Here is an 18345-nt window from a genome sequence, read left to right as displayed (position 1 = left end):
CTATCTTTTGGATGCACTAATTTCTGCCTTAAAGTGTTTATCGGTTTGAAATAAGTAGGAATTTTGTGTTGTGTTTGCGTGGATTTTGACCCATGACGTGCGGCTTCAACCGAAGTGGGGCGGGGGAGCGTCGGTTCCTCAAGCGGCCCACTCTTCAGAGCCGACTCCAGTCGTTTACTCCAAAGAGCCGGCTCAAACAGCATGTTCGTTCGCGAACGACACATCACTAATTCAAACATCGCGCACAAGAAAGAAAAGCTGGACCAGGAGGGGTAAGATCACCTTTGTTCATTCCTTAAAATGACAGTGGTTTGCTTCGGACTATTTGCGGTAATGCTGGCGTCTCAGCGCTCCAGCAGAGTAGTGGTACCTGGTTGGCGTTCGCACCCAAAGGGAACTTGCTCATACCAGGCTTTTGTCTCGGGCATGCTAGCCAGTTAGCTTGGCTGGTTAGCATCAGTGAGTTTACTCTGCATTAAGCGGCGGCTCAGTGCATGAATAAAAACACGTTCAGTCATACATAAAGGGGAGTTGGTTATTCTGCAGTTTTCCCGTGCTGTGTTCCGAAAAGGTTTACAAATCGTGACAAAAATATTCGCTTTCTTGCTAGGCGGCAGCGCCGCTTCAGTTCGAACGTCCCGCAACTTGGACCCATTATGATTTTCTCTTATAAATAAAATAGATAATTTACAGATCCGTTTTGTGAGTTTGATTTATATTTCATTTAAACGTACGAGGGAAACGCGTGACGACGTCAGAGTGGCTGTCAGCCCGAAAATAACATCAACAATTAGGTTCGATTCACTCATTCGTACGACTGCATCATCAGAATCAGAATCAGAATCATCTTTATTGCCAAGTATGTAGAACACACAAGGAATTTGTTTCCGGTAGAACACGCTGCACTAGTATCGTTGTAAAAAAAAATGCTAAGTGGCACTATACAGTTCCATTTTGGCTACTGTTGATGCATTTCCCCAGCTTGTACTGGACCTGGCACACATTTTACATTCGCAAAGTCACGAGCATTGAAATTCAACATCAGAAAAAACATTGTGTATAATGCATACTGTATGATACAATACCATATATATATTGATTTATATAATGTTTTAACAATAGCTGAAGCTGTAACAAAGAGCTTAATGTACAGTTGCACAGGTTAATTTAACCTGTGGAGCATTTTTTCTTACAGTTTCCCTTGTGCAATTTTTCCAGCTCACGAATATACCGTGCCACAGTGGTTGGGAATCTTGGGTCCTATTTCAGTTAACAAATTATGCATAAAAGTCAAAATCAACAAAATCATTTCGTTTTTCTGCTTATTCTTGTTCCTTTTTCTTTCATAAATTTACTGCTGTGAATTACAAATTCTCCAAAGTGAGACAAATAAAGGTTATATCATCGTGTAAATGTAATACCTACAAAGAGTGCGCTTCTGTGTTCATGTTTTCCCAAGCATGAATGTCTTTCAATTGGTTTTCCTGTGTGAATTCGCTAATGGCCTAACTCCTCCTCAGCTTTTCTATTTTTGGATCATGGATGCATTGTGCCACCATGCCTCATAGTGTTCGCTTTATGCATGTGAGGTTGCTGACGGCCATTTATGTATTGTCGCTGGCACCCCTTTAGGAGGAAAGAGCCGGCCCGTTTGGGGTCAAGTGCTGCTACCCCTCCTGGCAGTGAGCGGCTTTTCTCATGTCAACCTTGCCTTGGTTTGCACATCACCTTTAGTGAATGTCCTTCGGAGGCTGGGCTCTGTTATTTTGGCAAAGTTGCTCAACGGTTGCCCGTGAGCTGCGGATAAACTCTCCCACCCCGCCTGTTTGGCTTGGCGCAGGCTTTTGACACTTTGTCAGCATTACCGGGGCCATAAAATAGCCTCCTGCAGTCTGTTAGATTGACGCGAAATGTGCATCTGCCCTTTTGTCGCTCAACACTACTTGTCCAAACTGTGAGATGGCTCAAGACCACACGTCCACTTCACAGGTGTTTCCTTAATTTACAAATGTCAAGGCCCGGAGGCCAAATCTGGGCCGCCACATTGTTTTATTCGGCCCGCGAAAGCATATCAAACTTGTGAAATTCCATGATGTCTAATGTCAATAGATGTAGATTATATTATATTTAATTAGCCTTTATTTGTGTCACACTGGAGAAATTTACATTTCACAGCAGGATCAGCCAAATCGGATTTCAGCCTCAAAATATGTGATTTTCACACCTTAGATTATGCCGGAAAACCAGTTTTCGCTCAAACTAAGCAAACCCGAATAGCCATTGGACTTCTCCCGGCTTCCTTACACAAAGAAGTGTAACGTTCATTGTGAGAAAACTTGTTTGTTGCGATTTACGCAAATCTGACTTTTTTTTGTTCTTTGTGAATTGACAATTAGTCCTGAATTATGGGTGAATAAAATGTTCTCAGATTTTGAACAAATAGCTTTTCGAACAACCTTATGAAACAGATTATGGTAGAAAAATGAAATATGACTGTAAATGCACACTTAATAGCGGTTTCCTGACAAGGACAGTCCGTCCCTGGTTCCTTTTTTCCAAAACAGAGCAATTGTGAAGTATCTCAGCGTCCCCTAACCTCGTTCGCTTTCGGTAGCAGAGCTTCCTTTGATATCTATGCACATTCCTCATGACGTTATACACATCAAAACTATATTCCCCTCATACGGACATCGGAGAATGATTCTCAAATCAAAATTAGATGCCCCGCCTCGGCGTGCACACATTTGAAGTCTTACAGCCTGAAGCCTCTTGTCACTGTGTGACACTAGAATAATAAAATATTGTGAAGATGCTGTTTTTTTCCCCCTCAAAACTATACTGTCACAAAATGTCGTTGATAGCAATACAGCAGGAATCCGTTGAAGCGGATCTGTTCAATTGAGCTGGATTGTTGGGAGTTTATGCCTCAAGTGGTGACAACAAGACATGACCCACTTATCAATCACGTTAGCACAATCCGTTTCATCGCCATTGTTTGTCAAGACTGTAGCCATTGTTGTCGGCACGGTCCATGTGCGGAGGTGCTTTCGAACAAGGGCAACCCGTCCACCGTTCAGTGAGTCCAAGCAAGAGTGTTCCTGCGGCCTCTGAGGTTTTGACATCTGTCTTTCAGCGTCGACTATCAATTGTAGCCGTCAGAATCGGAATCAAAATTATCTTTATTTACACGATGCACTAGTATCACTATAAACAGGGACATGGCAAATAAATATGGAGGTGCGTTCCGTAATGTAAGTGGTACCTCTCAGGAATAAATGTTCAACAATGTGCAAAGTGGTAGTACGAAACATGATAACAGTTGTACAGTTGGTGCAGAAAATCTCTCAATCATTTTAACTCATTCGATGCCATTTCCGATTCTATTTGGGAATTGAAAAGTGTGACGTGGAGCGCCATTCCCAAATTTGTTCGGGTTTTAGTTTTTCCTGCGGGAGGTGCCGATAAAGGGCTGGGCAGTCCTCTGTCAACGTTTTTCCCTTCCGCACGGAGACATCATTTGCCTTTTGTCCACGTCACAGCTTCTGTTTAAGCGCTATATAAATCAATGTATGCATTTTGTACAGCCTCCCCCATTTCAAGCTCGGATAACTTCAGACCCATATAACTTAGGAATTAACTATTTTTTCCGATGGAAAAAAACACAGTCTAAGGTTTTAACAATGTATTGCATATTTATGTAGTCCTAAAAATTCAATATTGTGTGGGTCCTGCAATTTGAGTGAAAATGTCGAAAACCCTGGCACTGGCGTGGATACATTTCTGCACATCTGAGTTAAATTGATCAGTCGCTGTATTTGTATTACAAGTGTGCAATCACGGAGTAGCAGGAAAAGGTGGCGGGCAGGATGCGGACGGTCTACTCGGATCGTTAGTGCCTGCGTCAAGGGAGTAGCTGGGAAAAGGTGGTGGGCAGGATGCAGAGGGTCTACTAGGATCGATAGTGTCGCCTTGAGGGGAATAACTGGGTAAAGGTGCTGCTCTACGGAATAACTGTCCGGATTGACTTGGATATTCCAGTCTGTGGTCACATAGCTACTCTCCGAAACCAGGCCAGGTTTTTGGCAGCTCAGTTGGCACCAACTGCACCATGCCTGCAGCCTACTTAGGTTTCCCCACACATTGGCTGAGGTTACTCGTGCGCCTCGCTTGCGAATCCAAGTTATTTGTCACACTGCGGTTTTCTCCACAATTTGGCGTAGACATTTACTGTCATATGTCTCAGGTCTAATTAGTGTGACTTAACATTTGTGAAGGGGGGGGGGGGGGGTACTTTTTCGCCTCATATCCTGTTCATCTGCTTCCTGGGAGGAGTTTGTTTTGTGGAAACAGTCCAGTGTTGTGCTTGGACTGCCTTTCTGTCCTTCAGGACCCTCTGCAAATATGACGACCTATCACATTGCATGTAACCCCCGAAAGCAGAGTTGGCTCTATCAGTCTTAATTGTTAATATATCATGAGTTTCTCATCTTCTCTGTCAGATAGGAAATGTTATTTCATGAATGACCAGACCACTGGGTTATTTAAAACTTGATTTGTTTCACTCTGTGATGCCTGTTCGAAATGTTGCACTAATACGTTGACGTCCGTGACATTCAGCAAATAAGTTCCGAAGAGACCTGTCTTATTTGCACCAGCTGCTTGCCTCGTTCCAAATCCGAAAGTCATTATTTATTTTATTTTCCACGTGCACATTGATTGATTTATTGATTCCTTGCAAATTGTTTAAAAAAAAATATCAAGCTGTTCTTTCAAATTAGCGTATAATGAACAACACAGCAATGCCGTTAAATTTGTTGTGAGTGAGACACTCATCCGTTGAAAGGAAATCCCGGCCTTCAATGCGCACGTGTACCGACGGTAACTTTGTGCTCTATTAAAAGCATTCGTTAGGGTAAATGTCAAAGCAAATTATGGTACGATGACTCAGTGCTCCAAGATTCAGGAACCCCTCCGTGACTGCTACGATTGTCCTCTCACCTCCAGTGGACTGGATGCCAAATATTGTTGTTGTCTTAGTGCAAGGAGGCAAGCAACTACAGCCCTTGACAAATTAATTTGTGTGTCATTTTTTTTTAAATCTGTCAAATTTATGTACTAATTTTTCACATTAACATAATAAAGGGTTATTTACTCCTTTGTATGATAATGTCAACTACTGTACAAATTTGAATTCATATTTAATTCAATCTGATACAAAAATGATATTCTGACAAATATCAGGAATCCACCTAAAAATGAACTGAAAAAACTCAATTGTAGAAATTGGCTGAAAATATGTTGCACCCCAAAATAATGAAAATTGGTGAATTCTTCAAGAGCCAAACTTCAATCGATTGTGGTTCCTTGTATTCGTATCTGGTATGCATTTCCTCACATATTTGTTTTCATTTTGTGCTGAATTATACATTTTTGAATCCCAGAAAATTCAGCTACTCTCCTTAACTAGTCGTAAGATAATGCTGTAAGCGGTCGACTGAGGCAGACCTTGGAAAAGGTGCACGGGATCAGATCCGAATCCATTCAGCCCCCACTAATTGCCAAAACAGCAACTCCATCCATGCACCCGCATTTCCATTTGAGCCGAGTCTTGAATTAACTTTCATGAAAGAGCTCTCAACATGTATTCGTGGCCATTTTATAACGATAGAAGAGGCCCGATGAAATTGCCAGAGCTGTCCGAGTCACTGTGCCTCTTGAAGACAAAATTCTTCAGGAAGGAATGCATCCTTCCTTGCATACTGATGTTCTCCTCGCCATGCTTTTTATTTGGTTTCATTTAGATTACTGACTCTTTGGTGTAAAGCCGAGCTTGCGCTTACTGAATTAGCAAAGGTGCATTTTAGTCCTGTTAGATGTCAAATTCCCGTTGCACCGGTTGGATACGAAGCTGTACCGCATCCTTGGCGCATGATAGGTGGGATCAAATGCAACAGCAGCTGACCTTGATGTGTGCATATGTGTGTGTGCATATGTGTGTGCGTGGGTGCGTATGTGTGTGTGTGTGCGTGTGCGTGTGTGTGTGCGTGTGTGTGTGCGTGAGTGCTTGCTTTGCCAGCATCTTTTATCACCTTCCCCACACCCCCATTGCCTTTATTTTGCATCTCTGCCGACAGAATGGCAGTGAAAATAGGTCATTAGTTAGACCGAGAAGAAGAGATGGAAGGAACAGCCAGGGATGAGATCTGCGGATGGGGTGGGAGAGAAAAAAAAGTTACATTAAATATGAATGAGTCCTTGACAACTGTGTAGCCAGGACGACGGACGAGCTTCTAAACATTTTTTCCTGTCTCGGGAGGGGGAAGGGTGCACAAGGTTCTGGTGTGAGATCGTCATTTTACTAAACTCCGCAATATTGAACCTGCATCTCTTCCCCTCCCTTTTGTGCCTTTTTCGATGATAACGTTTATAGTCAGTAATAGGGCTTTGCAACACATCGGTGAATAAAAATCGCCTGTGCCTTTTGTGTGTCACGTTTTTCTTCTGCGTGTTTCTTTTTGAAGTAGATGCTTTTATCTGCCGTTTCTTGAAGTTAAATATCCTAATAAATAACATCGATAATGCAATATTCAACGCCCATGCCATGTATCTCTTGTTTTATTTTTTGTTTGTTGGTTTGTTTTTTCATCATCCTTTTGTTGCTAGAGTAGCACAATGTCCTTTTCCATGGCTAGTCTATAAAACAGGGGTCCACAACAGTTTTTTGACCATGGATCTTTTTTTTTCAAGCTATCCACCCTCCTGCGATCGACTATACCTCACATACGCACAACAGCCACAACGCCCCCAAACACAAATGTAACAGAAAAATAAAGAATTTGTAAATAGGAAATCAGTGCCTAAATTAGTGCGAGACCTGAGTCGTATGCACTTTTGCAGGGTGCTAAATGCACAATGAACGTTGCTATGATCGCTGATATGTACTGTTTTAAAATGCTTCTCCAGATTCCTATTATTTGCCACTGGTGAATTGATGAAACCAACTTTTAAATAAATACAGAAATAAATAGATATAAATAACTAAATAAATGAAGTCATAAATAAATACATAAAAGGGGCGAATACATACAACTTCAAGATTGCTCCTTGCCAAACGGACATAAATAAATGTGGATTGTTGTACAGTACACACAAAAAAAAAATAATAATAAAAAACGCACATAGACACCCGTTGGTACTGCAGCTATCAATTTTTTTAATCATTTTTTATTGATCCGAGTAATCAGGTCAGGTGGCATTAAACAACATCATGTTCATGTGAGGTGTCAGTATTATTGTTGTCCACTTGTCCTCACATGCGTTCTGCATTAATATTTCTGACATGGACTGTGTGTGTGTGTGCGTATGTGTGTGTGCGCACAGAGCCACAGGAGCAGGGGGGATGAACCGTGAGGAGGCCCCTGGAAAGTCTCCTGAAGACATGTACATCCAGCAGAAAGTGCGGGTCCTGCTCATGCTCAAAAAAATGGGATCAAATGTACGTGCGCCGCATTTTTCATTTACACAGTGTGGGAAATGAGTCACACCAACCCTAACTACAACAATAATCATGGTGCGCACTGGTGAAAGAAGATTGATGATTTATGAATAATATATTGTGACCGCAATTTACAGCTTACGCCAAGTGAAGAGGCTTTTCTCCGGAATTATGCGGGTGTGGTCCACAGTCAGATGAGCCAGCTGCCACAACACAGCATCGATCAGGGTAAGGCTGACTCACAGGCAGCAGAGCATCCGGTTTAACGTATTCATGTGTTCGCAGAAGCACTTTTATGATAGCTCTCTTGAGTGGGGCACCAAATCAATCTGGGATTCGTCACACAAGCAAACAAACCGACCGTAAAAGAATGAATCATCCCGCGTGCTGCGTGTGCATATTTTTAAACAGCCTCTTTCCACACGTCTCTGGCCGAGATCTGAATAGCACCTCTGTCATGACCTCTGTCAGCGTGATCAAGCGTTCAGAGGTGTAATTTGTAGTGAGGGTAAACCAAACCATCATGAAACAATGAGGCTTTCCATCAAAGGGGTTCGCTCCTGGGCCGAAGCATCGTGAGGCTTCATTTGTTCTAGTGTGCCTTTATGTAAAAAATAAATGTCATGACAAAAAGTGATTAAAATGATACAATGGATTTGATGGAGTCAAAATGGCAAGGAGTTTTATGACATGTCTGTGTTACCTTAACTCATTCACTGCCAGACGTACAAAAATGTGTCCACTCCAGTGCCAGGGTTTTTGTCATTGTCACTCGAATTCCTGGATCCACAGAATATTGAGTTTTAGGACTGCATAAACATTCAATGCACCTTAAACCTTAGACCACAGGTGTCAAAGCCACGGCCCATGAAAGCAAATCAAACTTGTGAAATTCCATGATGCTTGCTAAAATCCTAACCATAACTACAATGTGGCCCGCAGCAAAAAATGACTTTGATATCCCTGCCTTAGACTGTCTTCTTTCATCAGGAAAAAAAGTTAATTCCTAAATTAAATGGGTCTGGATTATACTGACTGTATGAGCTTGAAATGAGGGCAGTTGTCCAAAATACAATGCAATACATACATATCGGTTTATATAGTGCTTTAACAATAGCTGAAGCTGGAACAAAATGCTAACATGGAAAACCGGAAATGCTGTCTTATTGTGGAAGGGAAAAAAAACATTGCCAGAGGCCATGGCCAGCGCTTTATCTCCACCCAAACAAGAAAAAAAACTCAACAAATTCAGGAATGGCCCTCTACATCATATTTTCAATTTCTGAATAAATTTGTGAATGGCAGTGAATGAGTTAAAGAATACCGTATTTTATATTTACAGATTCTCTTCAAAATATGACCCTGCGCCTTAACTTTTATATATTTATATGCTATATTCGGAAAGGTTTTTTCATTCATTGAAGATGCGCCTTATAGATGAAAAAAGTTTGAAAATACACCATACATTGGGGGTGCCCTTATAGGCCAGCGCGCATTATACACAGGAAAATACGGCAATTGCTTTATTTTAGACAACGACATATAAACCAGGAACAATATACAGCTATCGTTCATTTTCATTGAGGAAAAAATGTTCTCTTGGTACCCAAATTGTTTTTGCTGATTTTTATCCGGTTTACTCTGCACACGCATGGTCGCCTCGGCACAGTAGGGGCACATCAGTCGTGATTGAGTGAGACGTGTTGCAATGGTGGATTTTCGCCACCAGAGGACGTCTTTTGACCACATTTTACTTCAACCATCGGCACTCATGGCGTTACATGAAAACACTGCGTGACCTGCCATTGCCTGCAATATTTAATACTGCTCTGTTTCATATGACAAGCGTCACTCATAATGCCCCACGCCCCAAAAAGAAATGTCAGTTTTGGCCCTTACAAAATCCAAGTCAGTTTTTATCTCACATCAATGCATTTCCTTGCTCTCTCCAATCCCTCTGTGCAACTAAGGAGATCCTCAGTACTTATGAACTAACACCGCTGGCAAGAGGTGCGTTGAGTAACCATTATGCATCACAGAAAGAGGCAGCTCAGTGTCTGTTGGCAGACTGCCGCCCCCCCCCCCTTCACCCACTGTGCCCTAATAAATAATTAGCGGTGTTCATCTTAGCCAAAGTGCAGTAATTAGGCCTCGCAGAGCTTACCGTCGTGCCGTTAATCACTTGGAAATGTTCCGTTTGGCGCTCAAGGACATTCTTTACAGCCGTCAAGGTGATTTGAAAAGATGCATTGGATATGAATTGGACAATCTTATCTTATTTCGCGCACCGCTTTACGTGATTGTTTTTAATCAGAGCTGCTCCTTATATCTGGAAATAAGTCCTCTGAAATTGAAATTGCTATTGTTACGCATACATAATATCCTGAGTTGGAGTAACAAAAGGAATCAAGCTGTACACACCTTGATTGTGGTGTGATATTCAAAATAACCAAAATTGTCATTTTCTCAACCTCGCGACAGCTGCAGCAGAATGTGTCGATAGCACCATAGCACATTTTGCCACTTCCTCCTTCCATTGTGTGATTATCTTTAATGAACTGCGTGTTGCTTTGCTGTTGTATTGCAAAACCTGTTCCATCCGTGTCAAATTGGTATGAAAATTGGAATTAAAAAGCAATGTGCCTATGTTTGCTTCAGTGGTTTGCATTTTGAAATACTTTGGCGGGGGGTGTGGGGTCTCCGCCGTCCGTCTCAGTGTTTCAAGTGTCCGTTATTGGCTTCCTCTGAAGAACGGCAAGATATCATGACAGGAACATGCCCCCCAAAAAAATAAAAATTAAAAACACACATTGGCCACATGGTTCCTTTTGTGAAGTAGCGTCCTGGGGGGGGGGGGTCCTCATTATTATGCAACAGTGTCGTGTCAGACCACAGCCTCATTGATTGGGCACCAGGGCCACAACAATCATGATGACTTGTGAAGTCGTGCTGTACTCAGTACGCTTTGAATTGTACAGCATATTCTCATTTGGGGCGAGGGGGTGGCTAATCTGGCCAAAAGTACCCCTGCTGCTCTAATACAAGATGCGGTTTCTTCTTTGCTCAGAAACTTGAAACATCAATGCTCGTACAGATTTGCATTGGACCTATTTTTAATTGGCTAATTACCATAAACGCAAAGACGGAATATTTAGCAATTTTTAATCAGGCAGAGGGGGGGCAGCTTTTCGGTGTCATTGTTTTTGAAAATGGGTTCTTTAATTTGTTTATGTATCTATCTATTTTTAGCCGCTGTTTATAGCCTAGCTCAGGGGTCGGGAACCTTTATGACTAAGAGAGCCATACAAGCAAAATACTTAAAAATGTTTTTCAGTGAGAGACACACACACATACACATACACATACATATATGTATAAATATGTTTGATTTCAATAAAATGTCAGAATTTATTATTGAAAAGAACTTTGTGATAATACCGTCCATTAATATGAATGTTTTTCTGTTCCTCATTATTGGTGAAAATCCAGCCAAACAATCGGAATGAAAGTCAACTTGCCAGGTCCATACGCAAAGTTACTGCTCGCTAGCCTGCACACTGCTCATTAGCTTGCACGCTTGCTGTCTCTTGCAGAGTATACTGATGCTAACGTTAGCATGGGGCCTGTCAAAGTGTCACTAACATTCGACTGTTTCATCAATGACATTGTTTCATTGCAAATTAGAATCACCGAAAGTGAGATGCTGTCTGGCTGGAGAAAATTGTCATACGTGTTTGTTAAGAAACAGTCCCCTGGTCCTATTTTTGGGACCAGCGCTTTGTGTTGTCTCTTAAATCATCCTGCACAGACCTCTGTCTCTGTCGCTTGCTTGGGGATATAGACATTTAATTTGGCTCCAATGAGTCAGCTGATCTCTGCCTCATTCGGAACGTGACAGCTCGAAACAGGAGGGACCATCTTGAGTCTTTATTCTACTAAATGCATCGCAAACACGCTGCGGAGTTCAACAGCGTTGCCAGCTGTAGCGATGGCAGCCTTAGAATTACACAAAAAAAAGTCTAGTGGTCGTAAGTACAAGTGGTTGTAACTCGCGCCGGTCGTAAATCAAATGTTACGTGTGTGTGTGTGTGTGCGCGTGTGTAATTCTAATAATAATAAATAATGAAACAGTAAGGTTCACTACGCTCCTTCTTATCTTTGTTTTCCAAAGCAAAGTTGTTCTGCCACAGACACAGAAGGACGCCTCAACAAAGGCACAGAGATACGTAACGGGGTTACCATAGCAACCGCCCTTGTCCCAAGAAATCTGAAGCTCTCCCCTGTGGCTTTTTCGGTGTTGTCGCGACACATTGCAGCAGTAGATTGGAATAAGAAGCTAGTCATGGTGCTAATTAGAGTGTGAGATTTTAATTCTCATGTGTCATGTGTCAGCACCAATATTGTCGCTTGTTTCACACTTTGACCTTGAAGTTAGAGGAATGTCCTTTTTTATGTATTTATTTTTTTTCACAATTTGGTTTTTTTATATTTTTTGGGGGGGCGGGGCAGACCTGTAGTGAAAGGCCGGATTGCCAAAGAAAAGTAAATATGTAAAATATATTCATTTTAAACCCTTCAACACGCTTTTACCTCTATCTCAAAAATGTTTCAGCGCAAACATATCACCCTTTTTCCAAACCTCCCCCCCCCATAAATCATAAATCAGAAATTATTTGCACCAGAGAATGTAGTGTCACTACTGCATGGCAAAAACCTTCTTTTGCTTCTTTTGGAACCGCATTGTCGTTCTCGTTTGGTTAGTTACACCACTCCTTGTTAGCATATCAACCTCAGCGTTTTACATGATTGCCGGTGAACATGGCATCATTCTGAAGCACATTGTCAGTGTTTGAAATAACGTCTGCCTGGAGGCCCTGGGCGTACAACTTTTATTTTGGGCTTACATCTTTCAAAACGTCTCGGCCCGGGTGGCCGACAACTTCTTCAAGAAAAAAAAAGAAAGATTACTTTCAAATCTAATGTTTGTTTTATTCAATAAAGCAAAAGCTGCAAGAAAAACCGCTACAAGCCATGTGGACTCCTCTTTCTTGCAAATTGCCAAGGGCCTTTGGCAATTAGCATACTCGGTACGGTAGCCAATCCGAAGCCTGTTTCGTGCTTCAGACTATACCGTGACTGTAAAGTGTACTTGAGAGTTTTGAAAGGCGTTTAGAAAGATGAGTCCACGCAACGCAAACATTGCATTGTGCAACATGATGACAAACGACAACTGGAGCAAAATCTTCAGCAAGGGATATTTACCATAAATTAAGTAAGGGAGCATTTGTGGTAGATACATCCTTAATTTAAAAAAAATCCTTTGTACTGCGCAACATTTTTTTTGGTGATTAGTCGTCTTACTGTTTTTCAGTTTGTGAAAAATGGGCAGGCAACTTCTCAGAGTTGTCTGCCCTGGTGTCCGCTAACTTTTTGTCATGAGTTTCAGACACTGACATTGCCTTTAAAAACAAGGAGAAATTGTCATCTCTCACTTGGACCCAGTTGAAGTTTGTTTGTCCCATGCACTTTTTAAAACGCAGGTGTCAAAGTCAAGTGTCGGGGGGCCAAATCTGGCCCGCCGCATCATTCTATTCGGACCGCGAAAGCAAATCAAACTTGGGAAATTCCATGATGCTTGCTAAAGTCCGAATACAATTTTCAAATTGTCATATGTAAACCACAATAACAGTCATTATTATTGACTTGAGATTTGAAAACTAGTTATTCATTAATTTTTTGTGCGTTCTGTATGTAATATGTGGAGGGGAAAAAAAATGACATTGACACCCGTGTCCTAAAATCTTACACTCTGTGATTTATAGCGGTGATCCAATCTCGATTTGTGATCGTTGACAACCAGCTCATTAAAGTGTCTTTCTTACTTAGCATGTTAGCAACCACAGCTAATGTGTTTATGCTGTCCAAATGGGATCACACGGCTCTTTTTTGTCGCCTTTCTGTTGCTGTAATCCCCGACCCAGTAGGGAGAACATCTCCCAACTACTGCCAGACACCGAGCCGTGTTGAAACGGGCTAAAAGCACTTTGCCCGCAGCATTCTATCCATTTATCTGTCGCCTGGCAACCGCTTTCAGAGGCCCCCGGCCTTACCAGCGCGTTAGCCGCAGCTTCTTTGTGTCGCCTTTCATTGTGTATTGAAGGGTGTGCATGTTTGTTTGTGGCCGAGCAAGGTCCGAACATGACTCATAAAGTGAAACAGAATCAGTTTGCCAGCCCTCCTTCACGTTCTTATCATCCTTTTTAATATTTGGACTCGGGGCCCCTGAACGCGAGGTGTCGCGTAATTGTTCATTCATCCCGAAGGCGCACCTGCTTTTCCTTACAGCAAATAGCAACATGCCGTCTCCTGTTTTGCTCTGTCTTCATTAGCGTAACCTCATTTGGTAGGCCGGTGTGCGCCCACGAGACGGGAAGCTTAACTCATTCACTGCCATTGCCGAATTTATTCGAGAATTGAAAATATGACATGGAACGCCATTGCCGAATTTGTTCAGGTTTTTGGTTATTCTTGTGGGGTGTATTTCAAGATTCGGTCAGACCTCTGGCAATGTTTTTTCCCTTCCAAGAGGTGGCAGCATTTGCCTTTTGGGCAGCCACCCCCATTTCCCACTCATAACTCCAGACCCATATAACTTAGGAATTAACTATTTTTTTTCTGATGGAAGAAGAGAGTCTAAGGTTTCTTACGCTGCATTGAATGTTTATTTAGTCCTAAAACTCAATATTCTGTGGGTCCTACAATTTCAGAGTGAAAATGACAAAAACCCTGGCACTGGAGTGGACACATTTTTGCACATCGTCTGGCAGTGAATGAGTTAAACGTTTACATTAAAAGCACATAGGGGAAAAAAAGGAAAATACCCTGTCAAGCTCGACCTGAATGCTATACAGAAACATAATTGTCTCGGTTTGCTGAGGAGTGTCTGATTTTTGTGCCAAATAAGGGAGAACGCTCAAAGTTTCTGGCCTACTTCAATATCTGAGCAGTAATTAAGCCGAACAGGCACTTGAGTGCTGTAGAGATTACATTTTTTTTCTCCTTTCAATCACTAGCTGCTGATTCCTTCGCGACTAAAAGTGTGTTATATTTGACAATTGCGAATTTAGCTTCAGATTTTTAGCAAACACCATGGAAAAGTGCTCATGTGGGCCACACAAATGATACGCCGGGCCAGATATTGCCCCCTGGGCCTCGAGTTTGATACAGTGTTTATTGTATGGCAAAGATTGCCTCATAGGATTATCATTTAGTGTGATATGAGTCAAGTGTGGATTTGTCCAATCAATAATGAGCGATATTTGATAAACAGACAATGCCGGGTGGGGCTGAAGGTCACCTGACGGGATATGCTGACAGATTGAATTTCCCCATATTATATTCCCAAAACATATCTCGTATGACTCTTTATCTGACAGGCGCAGAGGACGTAGTGATGGCGTTCTCAAGGTCAGAGACGGAGGATCGACGACAGTGACCAAGAAGCGCCCCACCCCACCCCCTCCATCCCAAATCCCGCCCCGGTCAATTCCGCATACGTACGCAAAAGAGATGAGCTCAAGTGTGAAGGATCGACCTGGATAGGACAGACGGACTGTTCTGTTTGTCCAATACGGAGGAGGTATGTTGACAAAGGATCGCCGTGGGTCAACTCTGTGGTCATCCGTCAAAGCGGATGACGGTGGTAATGCTCAAATTGTGTGGATGAACATCAAATGTGTGTGTTTTTTTTATGTTTGTTGTTGTTGTTGTCGGTCACGTATTGGATCAAGCGAAATTGAAGTGACCGTGTCCTGATTGGTCTGTGCGGCTTCTTTTTCTAAACACTCGCCGCTCCTTTCGGAAAGTCGGAACACAGTCTCAGTGGCGTTCTAAGCGATTGTCTTGTCACTCAGCGGCAAACACGGAACATTCATTTGGTGCCCCATGGTCTTGTTGACCAGCGAGTTTGACAACATTATGGCAACCAATCCGGGTTTGTCCAACGCCATATTAATTCCTTACCTCCATGGTCACAAGAAGGATTTATGCCTGCACACGATGGAGGTTTGCAGAAAGGAAAAAAAAATTGACATGAACACATTTGTCAATGCATTTTAATATAAAGCTGCCATTAGACATATTCTCTTTAAAAAATAGACACAAATGTGGCCATCACGCACATTTCAAAGAGCACACGCCTAAACGCTTACTAATACTTTTGGGAACGCTCAGCACACAAAAATGTACACAGCAATGTACACAGCATTGTACACATTGTACACATTACCCCTTTTTTGTGGGTTGAATGCACCCATGCTAAATCGATCAGCTAGCTGCTAGCTGATGTGTGTGCAGGTGTTCACATTCACAGCAGGCCCGCCATTAATCACCGGTAGCCGATGATAGGTGATGACAAGATCAGGGTGATTTATGTGTAAAATATTGTGTGGAGGGGGGGGGGGGGGGTTTAAGACCACCACACTGCCCCGCGCCCCAACTTTGCGCTGGTGCTGCTTTATTTTTGAACGAGTGTGAACAAGAAAATGAGAAGACACACATGAGAAGACACAGGTGCACATTCTGCCTCAAGCAAGGCACTTGTTGGGAGGGAGATTCATTGTACAGTTACTTGGGAAAACTGATTTTGTGCTATTTTCTTTGTGTGTGTGTGTTTTTAGCACATTGAAACATTTGTTTAAAAAAAAAAAGACTTGTAATTTATTGTGTACTGAACCGGTTCCTGTTCAACCAAAACGTCAGAACTGTGTGCGTGTACTAGTTTTGTTTGTATTATCCCTATTGCACTACTATCAAGTGGGAGATTGGCAAAGACAAAATTACAGATTCTGTTCAGACTGGAAAAAAAAAGTGTTTTACTCGGCATATTGATTTTAACTAATCAGGGTGCTTTTCTAGTTGCGCTCAGTATTTAATGTTTTGAGTACACTTGGTATAATTTAATGGTGTCATTGTAACATTTGTAACGTCTCCCGAGGAGCTTCGCCTCGTTTCACCTTGACCGTTGTGTGCTTTTTATTCCTTTTTTTCCCCCTTAATGTCCTTAGCAATCATTGTAAAATGCAAAGAAACACATTTGTTTACTTTTTTGTCTGTTTGTTTATTCTATGCATTTTTTTTCTCTTCTGAAGCCGTCTTACTGTACATTTGTGCAACCTTTGTTACTGTGTGTGCGTGGGTGTGAGTGAGAGAGCACGCTGCTGTTGAATTCTTACTGTGACTTTGATTTTTTTAGAAGAGACTGTATATTATTTTAATCTCATTCGACACCGATTCGTTGTTTTGTTTTATTTTGGCTGCTGACAATGTCTTGAACGAAAGCTTCCAAACCTATACCAACTGAACCATTAAAGGCATTTGAAACAGTGACTTGTGGCTTTTATTCATGTCATTACCAAATTACTCGGTAATCTATCTTTTCAAAATGAAGGCCTTTATTATTTTTTTTATCATTGTTATTACAGTATCCAGAATATTTAGAGGGGCTCAATATATTCATAATATCACATAATCCCAGCTTCACTGCGCTGCTATTGAGTGTGTGCGGTTGCTTGTATCTCCCACTGAGTGAGGCAAAAAGAAGAATCTAGTGTGGAGGAGGACTCTGCATGCGGCACTCATGCAGCTTCAAGAGCCAACACAAAACTGCGTGCCTACAGACACTCAAACATCGCGTACTAACCTTCATCCTCATGACTAAGAGATGAGATGCTTGCTCAGATTCTCACCAAGCTCAAGCTTCTCCTCACAAGCAGCCTGCCAAACCTGTTTTCATGATAACATTAAAAATCAGCCTCTTGGGAAAGTCCGATTCACTTGAATGCAACGTTTTAAAATATAAATAAAAACACACTTTTGCTTTATGTAACGTTTCGGGGGTGTATACAATACTATTTATTTATTCATTTATTATTTTCCAAAACGTTTTGGGACTAGCTTTCTCTTTATATCAATTCAATACCATTCGGTATAGTGTCATGTCCTCCTCCAGGATTCCCACTCCCATGTATCCGCACAAACACACGGACGGAGATGTCATTATTGGAATTTGGCACCACAGTACAACTTCTGCCAATGTCATTACCAAAAGTACATCACACAGACCATATTTGTTAGCCGGAATCGTCCACTCAAATGGATGTGAGCTGCAATCATAAAACATTGAATCAGTATCATACAGTATTCATACCCGTGGTGAGTTTTGAGTCTACAATGAACCTAACATGACATAATAATGACAATACATTTCATTTGCAAGCGCATTTCTGAACACCCAAGGACACTTGACAATAAAACAACAATACACCGAACAATAAAACCATGAATAAAATGATAAATAACAGCTGATTGAACTAGACCATGAATGCAAGTTTAAACAGGTGGGTTTTGAGGTGGAATTTGAAAGTATGAAGGGAGTCAATATTACGGATGTTGGGTGGAAGTGAGTTCCAGAGTTTTGGAGCAGAGCGGCTGAAATCTCTGCACCCCATCGTGGTGAGACGGGTAGAGAGGGCACACAGGTGGAGGGAGGATGAGGATCTGAGGGACCAAGAGGGAACTGAAATTTGAAGTATGTCAGACAGTGGGGGGCAAGGTTATGGATGGCTTTAAATGTACACTGAAGTATTTTTATCTGCTTTAAATGTAAACAGAAGTGATATGAACATATCAGGTTTTTGTATTGTAAACTCTTAAATGCATACTTTTTTTAATGTAATTGAAACTACTGTAAAAACAGACACGCTCCTCTACAAAAGTATACAATTACAGACTGAAATATGTCAAAGCAATAAAAAGTTTTATTGCCAAGCACGATTCCCAAAACCATTGAA

At 41.7% G+C, this 18345-nt stretch overlaps 1 protein-coding gene across 1 annotated transcript; it reads left to right on the top strand.

Annotated features, from left to right (window-relative positions):
* The first annotated feature begins 158 nt into the window (after positions 1–158).
* ctnnbip1 (catenin, beta interacting protein 1) lies at positions 159–16882 on the top strand. Its single transcript, XM_089010799.1, has 4 exons — positions 159–272; positions 7381–7495; positions 7633–7723; positions 14932–16882. The coding sequence occupies exons 1-4, from the start codon at positions 202–204 to the stop codon at positions 14988–14990; spliced, it is 336 nt and encodes a 111-aa protein (XP_088866925.1). The 5' UTR covers positions 159–201; the 3' UTR covers positions 14991–16882.
* The last annotated feature ends 1463 nt before the right edge of the window (positions 16883–18345 follow it).

This window comes from Hippocampus bargibanti, linkage group LG01, assembly GCF_051943395.1.
Source record: "Hippocampus bargibanti isolate YZ-2025 linkage group LG01, ASM5194339v1, whole genome shotgun sequence".
Lineage (NCBI taxonomy): Eukaryota > Metazoa > Chordata > Actinopteri > Syngnathiformes > Syngnathidae > Hippocampus > Hippocampus bargibanti.
Note: the sequence above shows the minus strand (reverse complement) of the source record. Positions and strands in the feature narration are given on the sequence as shown.